Source organism: Galleria mellonella, unplaced genomic scaffold (assembly GCF_026898425.1).
Source record: "Galleria mellonella isolate WM207_F2 unplaced genomic scaffold, CSIRO_AGI_GalMel_v1 utg57, whole genome shotgun sequence".
Taxonomy (NCBI): Eukaryota; Metazoa; Arthropoda; class Insecta; order Lepidoptera; family Pyralidae; genus Galleria; species Galleria mellonella.
In genome coordinates this window covers 7,054,491-7,073,317 of record NW_026442119.1, presented here as the reverse complement: position 1 = coordinate 7,073,317, position 18,827 = coordinate 7,054,491, and the positions used below count along the sequence as shown (strand labels likewise).

General features: G+C 31.1%; 3 protein-coding genes across 4 annotated transcripts in view; 1 reads left to right on the top strand and 2 right to left on the bottom strand.

Moving 5' to 3' along the window:
* The window catches only part of LOC113509606 (monocarboxylate transporter 10-like), a 146,213-nt gene extending 133,409 nt beyond the window's left edge, over window positions 1-12,804 (top strand). For both annotated transcript variants that reach the window (XM_031910723.2, XM_026892966.3), the window contains 8 exons: window positions 5,000-5,159; window positions 6,305-6,612; window positions 8,210-8,431; window positions 9,138-9,275; window positions 9,907-10,033; window positions 10,568-10,677; window positions 11,733-11,953; window positions 12,419-12,804. In XM_031910723.2, the coding sequence (XP_031766583.2) occupies window positions 5,000-5,159; window positions 6,305-6,612; window positions 8,210-8,431; window positions 9,138-9,275; window positions 9,907-10,033; window positions 10,568-10,677; window positions 11,733-11,953; window positions 12,419-12,655 (1,523 nt within the window). In that variant the 3' untranslated portion in view covers window positions 12,656-12,804. The remainder of the gene's footprint in view (window positions 1-4,999; window positions 5,160-6,304; window positions 6,613-8,209; window positions 8,432-9,137; window positions 9,276-9,906; window positions 10,034-10,567; window positions 10,678-11,732; window positions 11,954-12,418) is intronic.
* Window positions 12,805-13,067: 263 nt separating this feature from the next.
* Window positions 13,068-13,885, bottom strand: LOC128201657 (uncharacterized). Its single transcript, XM_052899268.1, has one exon. It carries the CDS (start codon window positions 13,724-13,726, stop codon window positions 13,175-13,177), a length of 552 nt encoding a protein of 183 aa, XP_052755228.1. The 5' UTR covers window positions 13,727-13,885; the 3' UTR covers window positions 13,068-13,174.
* On the bottom strand, window positions 13,877-18,811 carry LOC113509574 (uncharacterized). The gene is made up of 7 exons (XM_031910727.2): window positions 18,156-18,811; window positions 17,815-17,894; window positions 16,450-16,607; window positions 16,229-16,300; window positions 15,081-15,219; window positions 14,447-14,565; window positions 13,877-14,032 (listed from the first exon to the last, which is right to left on the bottom strand). The coding sequence occupies exons 1-7, from the start codon at window positions 18,206-18,208 to the stop codon at window positions 13,886-13,888; spliced, it is 768 nt and encodes a 255-aa protein (XP_031766587.1). The 5' UTR covers window positions 18,209-18,811; the 3' UTR covers window positions 13,877-13,885.
* Window positions 18,812-18,827: the final 16 nt, after the last annotated feature.

Sequence of the window (18,827 nt, the reverse complement as noted above, 5' to 3'; positions counted from 1 at the left end):
TTATATAAAGTTCTACCTCACGTATCTCTAAACGAACATTCAAAATAATGTCATCCAATATAAAGTAACTGCCGCGCGTACTACACTGCCACTGTTATTATCATGGTACAATCGTCGATAATAACATGTCAACAACTCAACACTATGTGGCAGTGCTATTAATGACAATTGTAATTATTTACTAGCTAAACTAATAATATATCATAAGACACAATGTTTACATATTATTGCATTTGACTGTACATGCAGCACTGGAGGTAGAACTACTATCTACAACAGATCCCTGTTACCACGTTATGATCGCAGGCTATGAATGTTAGCTAACGATGTCACTATGCCAACCGTAGTTCCGCTGATACCCTCTTTAAAAGGATAGAGACGGGATTTGATGTGAAAATAGCATGAACTTTCAGTAACATAATTATTTGCTGCAATTCCAGCAGAAAATGTATAATAATGAAATTCTATTCTTTTATATTTATATAAGTCGGTTCAAAATGCACTGCAATTAATTTAAATGTTTAAGTATATAGAATCAATATTATTCTTATCCTTATTAATATTATAAACGTGACAGTGAGTTTGTTTGTTTGTTACACTGGTGCATTAACAGCTTAATCAATCATTATGAAACTTGGTATATCTACTTATGCTATAAGGGATGGAGAAGGTCATTGACTACTTTAGATCCCTGTCAATCAATGCACCTGGACCACACAGACAAAGTCACAAGTAAATGTTAGCAATTAATATAAAAAGTGTATTATAGTTCGGTCCTTATATCTGCTAGTAGTTTTTAAGGTGCTTATAAGCTTTTTACCTAGTTTTCATTAAACACAGGTTTCCTAGTGGTTATGTGAATATGTGACTATAAACTTGCTGCTTCTCAAAAAACGTCATGTATCATCAAAAGCTGAGTATAGGCCATCAACCTTCGCCTATATTGTAATAATTATAGATTTTCGGAGATCAAAAGCGTTTATTCTTAAATATTTTTCATAATTAGCACTAATTATTCTGTAAACAAATTGTGTACTTAGACGGATTTAGTTTCTGAGCACGTTCGCGACGTATTTGCAGACTGCTGTATATAAACACGATAATAATTATATTTATGTTTACACAAACATACTTTACATTCTTCGCGTCATATTAGTTAAATTGAAGTAACCTACCTACTGTATATATAGTTATATATAATTTCAAGAAGTATGGATTCAAATTAAATTCAGTGATCCTATACCCTGTTATATAAATAAAATTTCTGTTATTATTGCTTTAAGTTTGCACAACTACTATTCAATTTAAATTTTATATTTACTCTTTATTCGATTTTCATAGAAGTAGAAATATAAAATGGGAAATCTGATATCCACTCTGTCATATTCGTCGTTATCTAGATGGACACCAACTTGTCAATATGTGAATGAAATTATAGATTCCATGAATACATTTACCATGTCACAACATGTTTTACACGTTTATGGTTCAAGCAGTAGGTAATATATTTAACTTCAAAGTTAAAATTAGTCATGGCGAGATCTTGAGATCTCGCCATGACTAATTTTATAGGATTATTTTGTGATGACGCTCTGATAAAAGTCAGATAAAAAGCCGATCTAATAAAAAGTTGTAATTTTGGTAATCGTTCCGTAGAGACATGGACAGCACTATAGATATAAAAAAATCTAACGATCATGCATTACAACTCTTGAAAAATAAGTTGAACACTTGCATTAAAAAATTTTTACTAGCTACCAACCGTTCATAAGACACTCTTTTCAATCACGAAATACTCTACCACAAAAGAACTCCATGTAATGACAGAATAAGTATACAGTAAATTATTTTTTTTTTTATTTTACTTTGAAAGGGAAACATACAATATCTAAGACATAATATACACAACCATAACATAAATCAGTAAAGTTTCCACAATAAACCAAACCAAATAATCGAGAGCAGATGATTATTGATATTATATATGATATTGATGAACATAAAAATATGTATATATAATAGTATATACATACACACACCCACCCACACACATACACACACACACACACACACACACACACACACACACACACACACACACACACACACACGCACACGCACACGCACACGCACACGCACACGCACACGCACACGCACACGCACACGCACACGCACACGCACACGCACACGCACACGCACACGCACACGCACACGCACAAGCACACACATCACTCATTTTCATATGTATTCGTAGAATGTCGTAAGAGGTGGACTACATGAACAAAACAAATGCCGTCAAATAAATGCAATCGAATAAAAAGCTTCAATATCTTCCTACTATTTATTACTTTACAGTGTAATATTAAAACGAGTTGCACTCGTATTACATTATATATTCATTAAACCTGTTGATGACAGTTAATTTAAATAATTTCATAATCCTTTATCACCTCATACATTCCTAAAACCTATTGATAACAGTGTATCATATATTTTTGTTACTCCATACTTCCTTAATTTATGCTGCTTATGTCTATAGACTACGATTACCACATTTTATCAATTAAGCTGTTAGCTTGTTTGCCATTCTAAGTTGTATAAAAAAATTAGTCTGTTATCCTTGAATTATCTAGAAAAAATTACTTCCAGTAATAAGGCCATCTTACTTACCTATACAACTTAATTTGTCATATTTATTGCTTACGTTATTTTATTCCCTATGTCGTAAAATGCAAATAAAACATATTCATTTATACATTTAAATCATTTTGTAATTTTATATATAAGTAGTACCTACTCTAAATATAATCAGAGAATATCTAATAAGTTCTATGTATACGATCGTGAGTGGCTTGTTACACAAAGCTGATTCAAACAGCAAGCGATTTGTTACATGTCAAATGCGCGCTCCCCTTATAAACTTTGATAAGCGGTAATATCCTGAACTGAATGACACCGCTTTCGTTCTCCTGCATAACAACATTACTTTGCATCAGTCATCCGTTCCATACTACCAGTTAGCAACACATATAAATTTCTATTTATCTACATTGTATATAACAAAAGCAATTCAAAATTTTAAAAACAACTTTAAGAGCTCCTCTTTATTAATCGATTTTATGAAGTAAAATATTCCTGATAAAAGAAAATATTGAATACTTTTACTGATTTTGATAATTAAATATTTTTCTTTTGATTATTAGATAGACTTTTTCTTCGGTATATTCATTTTGTCACAATGTTAAATAATTAATTGATTTTAAATGGCCGCACTATTCGTGCTAGTAGTTTTTTTTTTTTTTTTTGTAAAAAAAAAAAAAGATGTTACTATTTATTTGATATACTTTTATAGACATATGCGGAAGTAAAAATATTGAATAATTATCACTGAATATGGCATGCCTTGTAATGTAAGCACTCATCCATAAACAAAACAGAAAAAATACTTCTAAAATTATCAAATAATATCTGTCTTTTCGTATATAAAACCGAAAGGCTATTTACTCGTACTCTACATACAGAAATCTCAAAATACATAATCTATAAATCTGAATATTATAAAATAAATTCCTTGTGGTATATACAACCAGTAAGATAAAAAAAATCCTGCAAGAATAAAAAAAATCCATACTGTAAATTACTTCCGGGAAAATTTCAGGAGATATTGGAGGGCAACTGAAAATGTTGTTTTATAAACTTAACGCTTTAAAAAACGACGTTGTTTATGACTTGTGTTCGATTGTCGTAGTTGAAGCGTCAAAATTACATACATTGAAAACCATAAACATGGAGTAACGGAGTTATACAACTTGTCATAAAGATCGTATGACTGATAGTTGAAGATCTGACGCGTTAATAAATATCGCTACAATATCTGCTGTCACTACAAAACACGAGCGACATTTCACTATTTTTATGACGTGATTCATACTGTTATTTTTTCAGATTACGCTGATATTTTCTTACGAAATAAATTCTGAATACGTGCATTAATGTGAAAATGTATGATTTCACTTGTCAGGCATTCGTAAGAAAGAATAAAGCCAACCCATTCGTAATCCAAGAATTTATAAAAAATATTGTACAATACTCGCATTCATTCATACTTATAAGGCTAATTGCGTTATTCATAAAGACATCAAACCTCTCATAAGTCTATTGTAACTATTTAACAGTTTTGTCTCTTTCTTTTGCGCTAAATTCTCAGTTTGAAGTGACAAAACAGTGTAATAGTTAAAATAATTTCGTAGGATGTTTTAATTTTTATAAATAAGGGAGTTACACTTTAGACTGACGCTTTAACATAAAAAATTGAAATAAAACCATCTGCCTAATCAGTGCTATTAATGGCGATCAAGTGAGTAATAGATACATATAGTTCATTGACAATATTTTATTCTAAACTAAACATTATTATCAAATTATCAGTGGATCTTTTACTAACAAATCAATGTTGTGTAATATTAAAAAATCTAACATTATACCTAGATAATTAAATGGGACCGGAGGAGACGGATCGTATAGATATTAACCGGACGACGAATAAACCGAATTGATAATAACTGAAACTTGTTTAGTTTTACATATATTATTTTGTCGACATATATATTGTTATTGGTTGAAAAATTTTGATTCATTTTTTTTATATGAAATTATATATTTATTCTTTATTGACCACATTACAAATATAAAAGTGTCTGGTATAAAAAGCGGACTTAATGCTACATACGAGTAACATTCTTTCCCAGTCAACCTGATACTGATTTAGTTAATCTACACTGTAAACTTTACTGTTTTATTTCATCATATACTCAAAATAGAATTATATTTATCAATACAGATGGTTTCCAAACCAGTTACACTAATAAATTGTAAGATTAAGCAAAGCATTGTAATGGGTATATAAGAACACACGCAAAATTACTCATAAATTATGGTAGATACGCCATTACATTTGTTTTCTACTTTTACATTAGTTTCTAAAAAGTAAGTGTTGCAGGTACGGTGGTAGGTGTGGGAGTGGGCTTGACACGAGACTGCTCTACGCTGATGGTGGCGCAATACTTCAAAAGAAGACGCGAACTAGTCGAGATCTTTATCGTGAGCGGCAGCGGTCTCGGCATCGCAGTCATGTCCACCTTTATCAAAGGTGCTATCAGGTGATTATTTCGTCACATCGTACAAATGTAGACATTTTAATAAAATGGTTGTTGTTCTATTTATGATATTTTCAAAATTTCAACCTACAATTTGTAATTTAGTTATACTCAGATGGAAATATCTCTTATAAACGCGAACCACGTCATAGACGAATATTTCTTAGGTATAGTCATTACTAAGAACGAAGGTTCCAATATCTCTTTCAAAACGAAAGCAGTTGTGCTTTCGTACTTAGAAATTTGATTTCCATATCCCACTCCTCATATTAAAATGTAACTATAGCGCAGTAGTTCGGTAGCTTAACAGAATGACGAGTGTGACAAAAGTGCCTATGTAAACGATTTTATACAAAGGTTCCCTCTGGTGATATAAAATAATAACATACTGGACTTATTCATACGTCATATAGATAAATAATTAATTATATTTTTTAAGACAATTGTTATAAAAAACTGTTCCTTATATATATATAGACGAGTACGACGGTGATTTAGAGCTAAAAAGCAGCATGACATCCATTATCGAGCTATTGCAACTCATAACTTCAGTCCTCAAAATAAAAAGTTAATTAGGAAGTTAATGGGTCACTTCACAGTCGGTCACTTTTATAGGTAATAACTTATAATTAGAAACTTTTCTTTGTTAATGCCTCATAAGTCTAGTACGAGTACTTATTCAAAATTGTTAGTTACAAGTATGTTGTGTAAACTAGTGTAAGTAAATAAATAACAGTATCTACGTGCTTACTTTAAAGTATAAGTAAAAGAGTCGACTACAGAAACAAAGTACAGTACATACCTATTAATACAAGAGATTGAATTTAGAAGAACTTTATGTACTCTATTTGATGGTATCAACAAACTTATGAGGTGATTTTGAGCTGCCATTTCTCTATGCCTATCTCTTAACCTTATATTTTAATTTGATAATTTAGCAAAAACACTTGTTCTATAGACCATCATAAACTAAATTTATAATAATTTTGACTTTAATAGAAAGTTAGCTAATATTGCTCCTTAGAATAAAGTTTTCACTGTAATAACAAATAAAAATTTTAATTTTAGAGATAGAATTAGAAAAATAGCATCCGAAAATCGACTCCAATATTGGTATATTCTTACTCAAAAACACAACTTCATTACAGAGCAATTGGATGGCGATTAGGATTGCAAGCTGTGACAGGAGTAGTATTCGTAACATTCATACTGGGCACCTTCTATCGATCAGCCTCTTTATACCACCCACAAAGGAGAGCCATACTCCATCTCAAAAATCAGAATAAAATCAAACGGAAGATGAAAGACAGGAACAAAACTGATGATAGGCAGCCATTTTTTGATTTCTCCACATTAAAATCTAAAACCGTCAGGATCCTCCTCATGTCGACAGGGATATCAGCGTTTGGAATCAATACACCTATTTTCTATTTAGCATACCACGCTGAGCAGGAAGGTAAGCATTTATTAACATTATATTACTTATTCACGTTCTGTTTTTTTATTATTATTATTATTATATACAACACTTATAGTAAAGTGACAAGAAAATGAGCATCCCTTGTATTATACTAATTCAACTTTTAGAAGCAATAATTTTTTTTATGAGTGAAAATGGCATCGATATGCACGGGCGGGGCACTAGTGTAAGATGATAGGTAAGGATGAAAGCACGTCGATTGGCCCATTGTAACTAATTTAACATGATTTAATCACAATGGTTTCCAGTGGGAACCGCGTGGAAGTCGACCTGATAGGGTATATTGCTGGAAATGGGGCCATTAGACCCCATTACTAACAATCCCTTTCTCCCAGCAATAATATTAGTTATATCAATGTATTGTTATAAAATACATATATACGTACATATATGTATGGATATAAACACATATTTGAGTTCAAGTTATAAATATGGGTTTTGTTATTGCTAATTAAAAGTCAACAAGTCAAATGCATTAATTATATTATATTTGTTATATAGTATTGCCACTTCCACTTATATACAATTTATTAGTTCATGGCGCTCTACAGGTATAAGAAGAGAGTGTATCCGACGAGTCGATCTCATTCATTGTAATATAAAACTTGAAAATATAAGAACCTTTATAAATAATATGTAAAACTTTTAAATATTTTCCCTCGTATAATGAGAGCAATGCCACGGAAATTTAGTGTTGGCAAGAAAACCAGTGATGCATAAAATAGAAAAGTTTCCTTTATTACTTAGTTTTACTTATCAGACATGTTCGCAATACCTATTCTGTTTTTATAACATTCTCATATCGTAGCAATAAAGCTAGTTTACGACAATGAACATCTCAATAGATAATTGTTTTGTGTAATCTAGAAAAGCTTATATATGTAAGTACGTAATTTTCTTCAAAAATAAACCAAAATAGAATTATATCTCTTTTTATTACTTACCCATTGGGTATCAAATATTTTATTTATTTTTTGTTCATCCCTTGAGTGTTCCTAACTTCACCGACTGAGAAGATTATCGTACGTACAGTCTAACAAAAAAATGTGTTTGGTGTACAGACAGAAAATGTAACATTTTTAAATTGTATTAATTTTCGTACTTGAGAGTGCAGCGGTTTATCATACTGTCACTTTTTGATAGATGCGAGATCAATCCAAAAACAAAATATGTAATTGTATTTATAAATGTAATATATGTATAAATGGTAGATAATGTAATTGTTTAGGTACCTATTCATTATTTTATATATGAATGAAAATAGAATAGTAACGATACCTGTGTTAAAGATTTGCTGGAAGGGTATCTGTAAGGGATGATAAGTATAGATGAAATCAATTAGCCCATAGTGACAAATTCAGCAGTAATTAACCATAATGGTTTTCCGGGTAAACCGCAAGATTAGCCTTACACAATATATTGCTGGAGCCAATACTCCTCGTTACAAATAAGCTCTTCATATTACATACTCTTGAACAAACAAATTGAGATTAATTGGCAAAAATGATAATGTAATGCACAGTAATAGCCATTAATAAATGGCTAAATAAATATATTTATCACAAAATTTCAGGCTTAGGCGACACAGCTGAACTACTACAAGCATATCTGGGTCTAGCCTGGGCTGTGGGATGTGCAGCATTTGGACTACTAGTGCGTCAGAACTCGGCCGAATGCCGGATAGCCCGACAATACCTGACACAAGCAGCAGTATTCGTATGTGGACTAGCCACTATGGCCCTCACAGCTGTTGAAGGCTCATACAGGGGATATGTTATGTTCGCTTGGATCTATGGTAAATACAATGCAAGTACAGTAGGCTTCATTCATTATCATTTTATTATTTTCTTCTTTAATCAATATAAGTGCGACTTCATCGACAAGATTTATTTTTGTTTGACATTTTTAAACTCTCATAACCTACTTTAAAACTTTTAAGTGTAAAAAAAAAATTGTCTGGCTTATTGATGACTTTGTAATTTACAGGTTCATGTCTATAAAGTCTACTAAAATACTATAGCTGAAGGCATCTCTAGCTACAATATTTTGGGCTTCTTAGTAAATTACTGCCTAGCTAGAATAAAATTTATCGCTTTGCTAGTGCCCATTTTAGTATTTTTTATTACAGATTTTATACAGATTAGCAGTGTTTAAATGTCCAAGTCATACAAACAAGTGTAGGTACTGTATTCTTAGTAAAATTAGTATAAAACACAAGAAGCTAAAACCAAGTTACATTGATAATTACCTATTTAGTGACTATTCCTTATTTGACTTAGAAAAGTAGTTGCTATCTACTCATATAGGTATGACCAATCTTATATAAATTCCACTTCTTTAATCCGAATTTAGTTTCTCTATTAACAAGATGATTTTCAGTTAATTGTCTATTAATTTGACTTTGTTGTGACATAAGAAAATATATTGTTTAATCGGTGTAATAAATTTTCATAATTGTGTTGCCAAACAAAAATATCTAAATTATAATTGTTTTCTTACAGGTATATTTTGCGGAGGGTATCACTATTCGTTAAAGATGTATACGTACGAACGGGTGCGCTCTAGAAATTTCGCGCGTGCCTGGGGTTTCGTACAATGCTCGCAAGCAGTACCTATAGCTATTGGAGTACCCCTCTCAGGTACGACAATCATAATCTTATTTAGACTGCCTACTGTTTTAAATCAGCCATATAAAATCATATGTATATAAAATTGTTTAGAAATTGATTAGGAATGAGGAAGCTCAGACAGGCTCACTTATATTCACTTACTTCACCAGCGTTGGTAAATAAATGGATTGCTTTTAATAAATCAAATAAAACACCACGGTGACCCCTTCACTTTGTAAACTTGTCTCTGGAATTTACAAACCACACTGAACACTCGTGTAAAAAAAGGGGCAGAGCGTGTCAAACACGCGTTAACAGGGTTCCGTAACCATGTCAAGTTTTAAATTTAGAGACTCGCATCTCTTTAGAGTAAATTCCAATATTACTATAACTGTAAACCTAACATTTTGAATTTTTGCAAAGACTGTATTTGGCACATAATCTCATAGCAGTTTTTACAGATATAATAGTAACCATGAAATAGATATTGATTGTAATTAGTTTATTAGGAATTCTAAAAACATCTACTTATGTATATCAAGATAAAATGCGGCTAGTTAGGTATGAGTAGGCACTTATTTCTATAACTTGTGATTAAGTGTCTAATTCCTTCCGTACCACCTAATTTAAATAGTTAATTATATTATCGATCCATTTACAGGATACATCAACGTAGGATGTGGTGGAAAGGCGGGCTACTATTTTAGTTCTACGTGCTCGCTTATCGGTTCACTGTCACTCTTCTGCATTGATCTGCATCGGCGCAGCGTTGCGCATAAACAAACCAAGTAATTATAAAACCTTTTTAAAATTTAAAAAAATTGATTTTTTTTTATTTAGCTTACACCGAAACTCAGTTTTGCAAGCACTGGTCCTTAATGGTAGAAATACGAATGAGAGAGATGGATACCTATGTACCTATGTAAACTTATATACAGGGTCAGCAACGTGCGCATGACATCCCTGGTGTTACAGACGTTCATAGGCTACAGTAACCCCTTCAGAAGGGCCGAATGCATGTTTGCCAATATAGTAGTATAAAAAAAACTTTTGTACTGTCTTCCTGTAACAGGTAGATTTTTTTCCGTAGCTTCACATGCACGAAATTGTTTAGTTTCTATTTCTGTAAAAAACTTATGAAAAATCCTTTAATAATATTTTTGCTGACATTATGAAAAAAATCTAAACACTTTCATGTTTCTAGACTGAGAAATTTCGTCTATGAAAAAGTCCTGCTAAACACTTATCACTAAGTAATCTAAGTTACCTAGTAGCAATAGTTTTCATTGTGATCATTTATTTATTTACTATTTCATTTTCAGAGAAAATGGTGGAAGCACATTATGTGAGACGGTTGTGGGTGGGTCGACGCGCCGCAGTCACTCTCGCGACCGTGAACCTCGCACCGCCACCGGCGCTGCCACCGCATTAGGTATGAAAGTAAAATATAAATATATATATAAAAGGATTGCTAAACAGAAACTAACCGTCCCATTGTTAGCAATATGCCTTGTCAGCTCGACTTCCACGCGGTCTCCACAAAAAACTTCCCGATAAATCCATCACGATGGGCCAATTGCTAGTTTTCATTGAGGTACCAATGAAAACTAGCAATTGGCCCAGCATAAATCACAGGCGATGTTACCGTTCTATTTTAATCCATTGACAATTAAGACCTGGGTTCTAAATAATTTGAAAATTTGTTCCAAAAATCACTTCAATCTTGATAAAATTAATCTAAGACCAAGAGCTGTTACAGAATACTCTGTAACGCCTATTTTACCCTCAAACGTTGCTGTTACTGAGGACTAGTGTTACGTCTTTGTACGCCCCGATTTCACTGCCATACCGTCAAAGTGAAACACAATGTTGCAAAGTTTTTTTTTTATATATTGGTTATTGTGTTGCTTCATATTTTTTCTGGTTTGTTGTATTTTATGATATCTTCTTGTTACTTATAAAAAATATTCAACACAATGTAGTATTGTTGCGAATAAATAAATTGTATTGAAAATTGAATTAAATTGAACCAGAAACACGAATGAGACAGACTGACGAAATTTCTCTCTCTGATTATTTATTATTTATTGTACACAAACATAAGAACAATTAATTTTAAATGTAATGTACAAAGGCGAGCTTATCTCTAATAAAAGATTTCTTCCAGCAAACCTTTCCATGTAAATGAAATTGATATTTTTAAAAAAATTAATAAACAGACATATGATTTGTCTACGTTGCATAAACACATTTATAAAGTATATACAAAGAAAAATACAAACTACATATTAATTACACAAAATACATAAACTCTGTGAACATATAAATATTGGAATAATACATAAAATATATAAATATACATAGTAATGCTCCCTTAGTCGACGCTTAAGGATGCCTATACCTGGTGATTCCCTTATTTCGAAAGACAGACAATTCCATAATCAAATGGTTGTGTGTATCGCGTTATAAAGAATCCAATAATTTCAGTTTTAGGAGCAGAATTAATAGCGCCAGGCAGAACCGGCCGTGATCTACTCCTGGATAGCATTGGACCAGGTAGCCTTGGCTCCCCTCCGACCAACGTACCTCCGGAGCTCACGTGCATCAGTGAGGAGGGCGGGCTAGACCTGGACCTGGATTTAGATATACCTGAACATCTCCTTGAGGATTTAGATTGCGGTGGTGACTGTATCACTAGTTGTAATAAGGTAAACTGATACTAATGAAATTAGTAATAAATTCTCACGAAATAAAATAAATTGTCAATTTTAAATAGCTCTTGTATAAGCCAATCCGAAGTACTATATATTAATTTTAGTCTTTTTAAATAATAAGCTTCACCGGATGTATACAGATGAAATCGAAGACATTAGCGGGAAGTATAATTAAAAATCTGTCCATGGTATAGAATAAAAGCAAAACTTTGCGATTCGAAAACAAAAACGCGTAAAAAAATTTAACTTAAAAGACGTTAACAATTTCGGATTCACTCTGTATACATACACATCACCCGTACCATGTATACCTATACACTTTCTAATATATATCATAGTCATTATAAAAAGTAAATAAACTAATAGAATAAATTTTTACTGCATAATTTCATGTATCAACAATAATAAAAATAAAAAGTTCTTTATCAAGATTACATACTTACATTACTATTTTTATAGGTTGAAAACTATCTGATGCTGAGCGAATACGAGAACAACCTCATAGCGGAGCTGCCAAACTTGAACGAGCGTCGCAGCAGGCGCTGGTCCATAGTTATGGCGAACTCTAACCAGCAATCCACCATTCCTGAACAACAAGACTCTCCGGAGCATACCAAAAACTCAATCAAGTGGAAGAAAAAGTGCCATAATACAAACAACAGACTGATCACAGTGATTAACGAAGCCTCTCTATGAATTCCTAGTGAAATAATATTGAGACAATAAATAGAAAGTACCTAACGGATAGTGTATGACCTATTTAACCTCATTAATTTATTTGATGTGTGTGAAGAGTAGAATTTGTGTATTGTTCAATATAATTTATTAAATTATTATGAAATATTTATTTGTTTTTCAATTAAAATTTAACTATTCTAAACTTTGCAAAAAAATTGGTCTACTTAGATTGTAGTTATATAAGTATATTTATTACGGTGTCACTGTTCCCTTAATTACAAATATTACCACCTTGAACTAAAGAACCATTGTGCATGCTCTAATTAAACTCACTAGTGGCAATTTACATAATTACGAATTACCTACATATACGTAATATTGTACTACACCGTAATTACACTACGAGTCAAGGTTTCTCAATAAAACAACATTATACAATGCGATAATTAAATATATGATACTATATTAATAAAATACAATTCAGATAAATACTGCAGTAAAGTATAAAGGAACACAATATAACATTAAACTAATATATTACCGTTGAGGAATAACTATGTCCTCTAGAAACTGGGCGAAACAACGCATCGCTTGCAGTAAAGCGGCAAGTAATATCGATAATGATAAACTCACCAACTTCTGGTTCTCGGTATTAACAATTTCGTTGTTCAGGACAGGAACTAAACTTTGGCTTGAATCTAAACTACGTATACTAGAAGGATCACAATCAATGTTGCTTGTATTTGTACCGCCAACATTCCGCTCACAATTAATAGACTCACAAACATCATTGACATCACATGTCAGATCTATCACAATGAAATCTGAAACTTTTTTATCACCGTTTTTCGTGACTAAGTCAACTTCATGGTCCGGGCCTATCCCAGTGCTATCTACCACATCACTAGTAACACTTACATTAGTAACATTGCTTGAACAACATGGAATCTCATTCCAGTGAGGTTTACTAGTTAGGCACTTTGTTATTACTTCACATTTATCATCTAATACGGAACTTACAATATCTATCTTATTATTATTAGTACTTATGCTTAATTTTAGAGAGTCCTCATTTTCTTCTGATGACATACCACTGTCATTATCAACGACTTCGTCTCGTTCTTCGTGTTTATTTTCTTTGTCATTAAAAACTTTAATTTTAGTAAGACCAAAACTGCCATAAGAAGGAGAATTTGGAGCTACAACAGCCGATTGCAAATTCGTGCCCGTAGAGGGCACGGCCTCTGGTCAAGAGATCTTACCACAGCTGACATTACCCTTTATAACAATTGTGTTCGAGTTCAACTCTTGGGTCCCGTATAGACTATTCACATCTGTTAATGATGCAGTATTTAAAGAGCATGCATCATCAAGAAGGAATTCCGATCTCAGTCCCTGCAAAAAAAATGTATAAGACAATTCTTTTCTTTAGGAAGAAACTTTTTTACCCCAGAGAAAAGACAATTTTCTTTAAATCGGCAATATGTCTAGGAGTTATTATTTTTATTAAGTAGCTACTTCAACAATGCAGCAATCGACATTATTTTTTAAATAAAATCAGTCAGCAGTCTAATATTTGTTAGATTACATAATTCTATTCAGCCATTTCCTCCTATTACGTAATAAACTGATAGTAGTCAATTTCAAAAACTTTCGAATTGGTTTGTCTCATTTGTAACATAAATATTTATTTAAGAAAAAAAATCAATGTAAGTATTGCAGATCCTTACATGATTAGTGTAATACAGATTTCAGATGAAGTTTATTAAGAATGTCTAGTCAATATAAAATTAATAATTAATTACTTACTTCGGAAAAATACTGATAATCCTTTTCAAATGATAATATAAATATACAAAATATTGCTGCCAGTACATAACTACACAGGGAAGTGATAAGAAGACAAAAGTAAACGCCACTGGTGCCACCTGCAAATATATTATTATTTTATAATAACTTCACTCTAAGAACTCTATTGCTCCTCTATACTACTACATCACTCTGCTTTCCTAACTCCTTCACTCTCGAGCGAACTCCTCACTCAGGAACTCGCTACCCATTAACATCAGACAAGTGTCTAATAAATTTGCTTATAAAAAAAAAGTCCATGAATTTCTTATGAAAAAGTTGTGAAAGTAGTGCATCATAGTCATGTGATTCCGACATAGAATAGGCTACCCCTTCATTTCCCATAGTCATCATAAAAGGCGACTAAGAGAGAGCAAGGAGTGGGCAGCAGTATCCCTCTAAAAACATCTGCAAAGCCTAACTGCGGTTGCCAATCCGCCTGCCAAGCGTGGCAACTACTGGCAAAAATTCTTTACTTAAATTTTTTTTTGTATTGTGATAAATAAAGAATTTTTGTGATCAATAATATATAAATGAAAATGAAATTATATCTAAAATTATATATTTTTGTAAACTAGTTACGTATAAAACTTACTTCTAGGTAAAAAAGAAGTGACAGTTCCAAAAATTGCCATTATGACGAGTAGAAGGAAGCTCACGTTTGCTAGACATTGCCTTAAAATTGACAAATATTTGTCATAATAGAGTGTAGAAATATATGTGGTTATGATGCACTGAAACACAAAAATTATTAAATGCATATGATATTAAATTTATAACAATCTATAGATTATTATAAATTTAATAAATATAGTAGGTTTAATATATCTTATACTAATTAGATATGATATACTGTATTCTGCAAAACATAGCTTGGAAAATTAATATAATCTAAAACCAAAAACAATAAATGCGTTATGAAGTTAATAATTTAGACATGTATTGCTAAATGAACGATCCATTGCCAAAAACTCGGTTAACCAATATATTGTATCAATACACCTATTTCAGTATATTGCATTTTTTAAATTACACATCTAACATTTTGGTAACTTTTGACTTCCTCACGTAAACTTTTAACTGTTGTTTTCTGTTTAACAATTATCGTAATTTTAAGAATTAATATAATTATTTAATAAAATTTTTATCACTGGAATTTTGCAAACTCTTCAAATTACTCACTAAAGTAACTATAACTAGGATGACGCTAAGAGGATGGAATGAGTAATGACAAAATAACCACGTCGTAATGATAGCGACGCTGTCTGTAGGGATTACTCCCCTACATGTCATGTATATGTAATAGGTATAGATAATACCTATTACATATCTGTGACTACAACATGACCATTAAATAAAGTAGTAGTTGCATGCAATTTTTACATAAGTATCATATGAGATTGATATATGTTGATAGTTTCACTAACTGAACGTAATTACTTCTAAGAAAATTAGTCTGTTTCGGTATGCAAATGCTGGGTTCGAAAATACTTGATAGATTAGACTGTCATATGTAAATGTCATATGTATGTAAAATGTAATGTTTTACAACATAAAACATTGTTTCGTCGCCTACCAACGGGCCCCGTTGGTATTTTAGATTTGGGATGAAAACTATTCTAATACTCAAGTTAGACCAAACAATTATTTGCAAAGCTTCATTAAAATCGGTTGAGCAGATTAGGTAACTAACAATATGACATGAGGTTTTTATATATTAAGATAAAAACATTAAAAACAAACCTGCATCCATATATATAGAGTTCCAAATCCGCATATAAAAATACTTAGTGCCGTGAGGCAATGGTTATCTACCTGTAATTGAACAATTTGATTATAAGAATATTATGGTCACTTAGTAATTAAATTACTTGCAATTAATTATTGTTAATAAATAAATATATAATTAGGATTGAAAATAACTATTATAAATAGACATTAAAAACATTGTTAGGGAACCTTACCTTAAATAGGAATAAAAAGAAATAAACCAGGAAGCCCAGTGACACAAAGGAGGCCGAATATGAAGCAATCCTGTTTGCAAATGAAGTAACATTTGGATTTGGTGTTAGTGAGCCTAGCACATGAATTTGCTGGTATCTGTCATAAATGATTTTGCCAGCTGAAAAAAATTGTTAGCACAACACTTAGTATTATTAGTTCTCATTAATGTTGAAGTTTAATTGTTTATATTTTTATTTAATACAACAAGAGAGGATACAGTCCATTCTTAGAGTCACAATAGCAATCACAAATTGAGACCTAATTATTTCACACCATTGGACTGCCAATATTGATATTCCTAGTCAATATTTAAATATGGGAGAGTATATTTTATAATTATGTGTCTGATGATCATTTCAAAAGGGAAATGATAAGATACAAACATAATAATCATGTAGTAATTAATAACAATCTAATCTCAATAATATCAGATGGGTTGTTTATGACTTTGTCATAATCATTACACATTTGCTAATAATTTGAATTAAATGTTTAATTTCCAATTAAAAACAAATAAAAAACCACATCATGAAATTAACGACACAGGCAAGATTATAATAATATATTTTTACCTACATATGCAAAAAGCATGTTTGTAATATTTTTAAAGACTCCATATATCTAATAATAGTCATATTTATAGAAGAGCAGGTGATTGAACATTTCAGCTATGCACACATTTTTTTAAGGGACCAGACGCACTTTAGAATATAATCTTAAATATGAAAAAGTATATAGGTTTTTATTTAATAGTCTTTAAAGGAATAGACAATATATTATTTAAAATTAGTCTAATCACCATGGTTACCACACTATGGATCAAGTGTTTTTAAAATTTTAGTTATTAGGATGTGATTGGTTAATATAAAATATCCTACTAGAACGTAAACATGATATTAGTAAATTAATATTAATAACAATTAAAATATGATAACTTATGGTCAATATATAATAGACAATTTATGGTAGTATGAAAAAGCAGACAATTATGTGAAATGTGTTGGAATAAATTTGTATTATTTTTTTTTTATAATATTTATATAAAATTATACCATATGCTGACTGGAAGGCTAGTAATACATTCAAACACCACGCAGTCAGTCTTTAGGCACAGTATTCATTTTTCAAAATTTACAGACAATTTTACAATACTTTATAATTAAATGATGATAATAATTAGTTTCCCATGGCTTAAAGACACATAAAATTATGCAATAGAACCGTACAATTACTATAAGATCAGTATTATGCAAATACTTAGCTAGACATGTGTTACATTTACTAGGTTTCAACATTACAGTTTACATAACATAAAAACCTCTCACCTATTACTCCGCTGGCAATATACAAAAAAGCAAGGCCAATGTCCAATGAGTTTGTATCTTGTGCAACTTGAAAGCAAACACTGGAATGCAATAAGTAAAAATATTTAATAATTATTTAATACTCTTAAGTAATTATACTTACCTACTACAAAAATTAAGAAAGTGAAAGTAATAAAAAAATTACCAATTATTCATATTACAGATCAATTACTTATACACTTTGTAATTATTTTTTATTGTATTCTATTTAAAAAAGTCTCTCTTTTTCGATTAAAACACTTAAAATAGCTCAGAACTGAGCAATTAATTTCAAATGTAATGTTTATATATTAAAAACTTACGATAATATGTATGTTGACGTTAATGTTACTATTCCGCACTTAAATATCAACATATTACACTAAAATAAATTAAAAATTAGCTAAATTTTTTGTCCAAATATTGTTTACAACATTTGTTATAAAGCTGCTAAATCTGACATTAAGACATTAGTAACTTAACAAAATAAACTAGTAAGTAACAAAACCGACAGTCGACAAGTTGTTGAGCGAGTGAAAAAATGAAATAACTGAAAGTTTTAGCAGCATTCTCTAGCAGAGTGAGGGAATGAATGAGTGAAACACAACCACGAACTTGAATTGTCTAAGGCCGATTCAAGTGAACGCCGTGGTGAAAGGCTAATATTGTTGATAATAAGCTGTATCCCAAGTCTTCGTAATAGTCTGTATCAGTGTATAAAATTATTGTTTTAATCTACCCGTGTACCAAATTTAACTCAAATCCTATGTTATGGGAAACCAAGCAACTAAAATCTGAAGCACAATCCAGAACATTTAAACTCGAGTCATTTCAGAAAAAAATCGTTTAGTAAATTGGTCCGACCAAGAATCAAACGGCGTCAAACACAATCTCATTTACACATAGCAATAAAAAGTACATAATAATAATAATAACAAATAATAAAAATATGTGCAAAAAAGAAACAAAATTATTCATTAGCTAAAATGGATTTA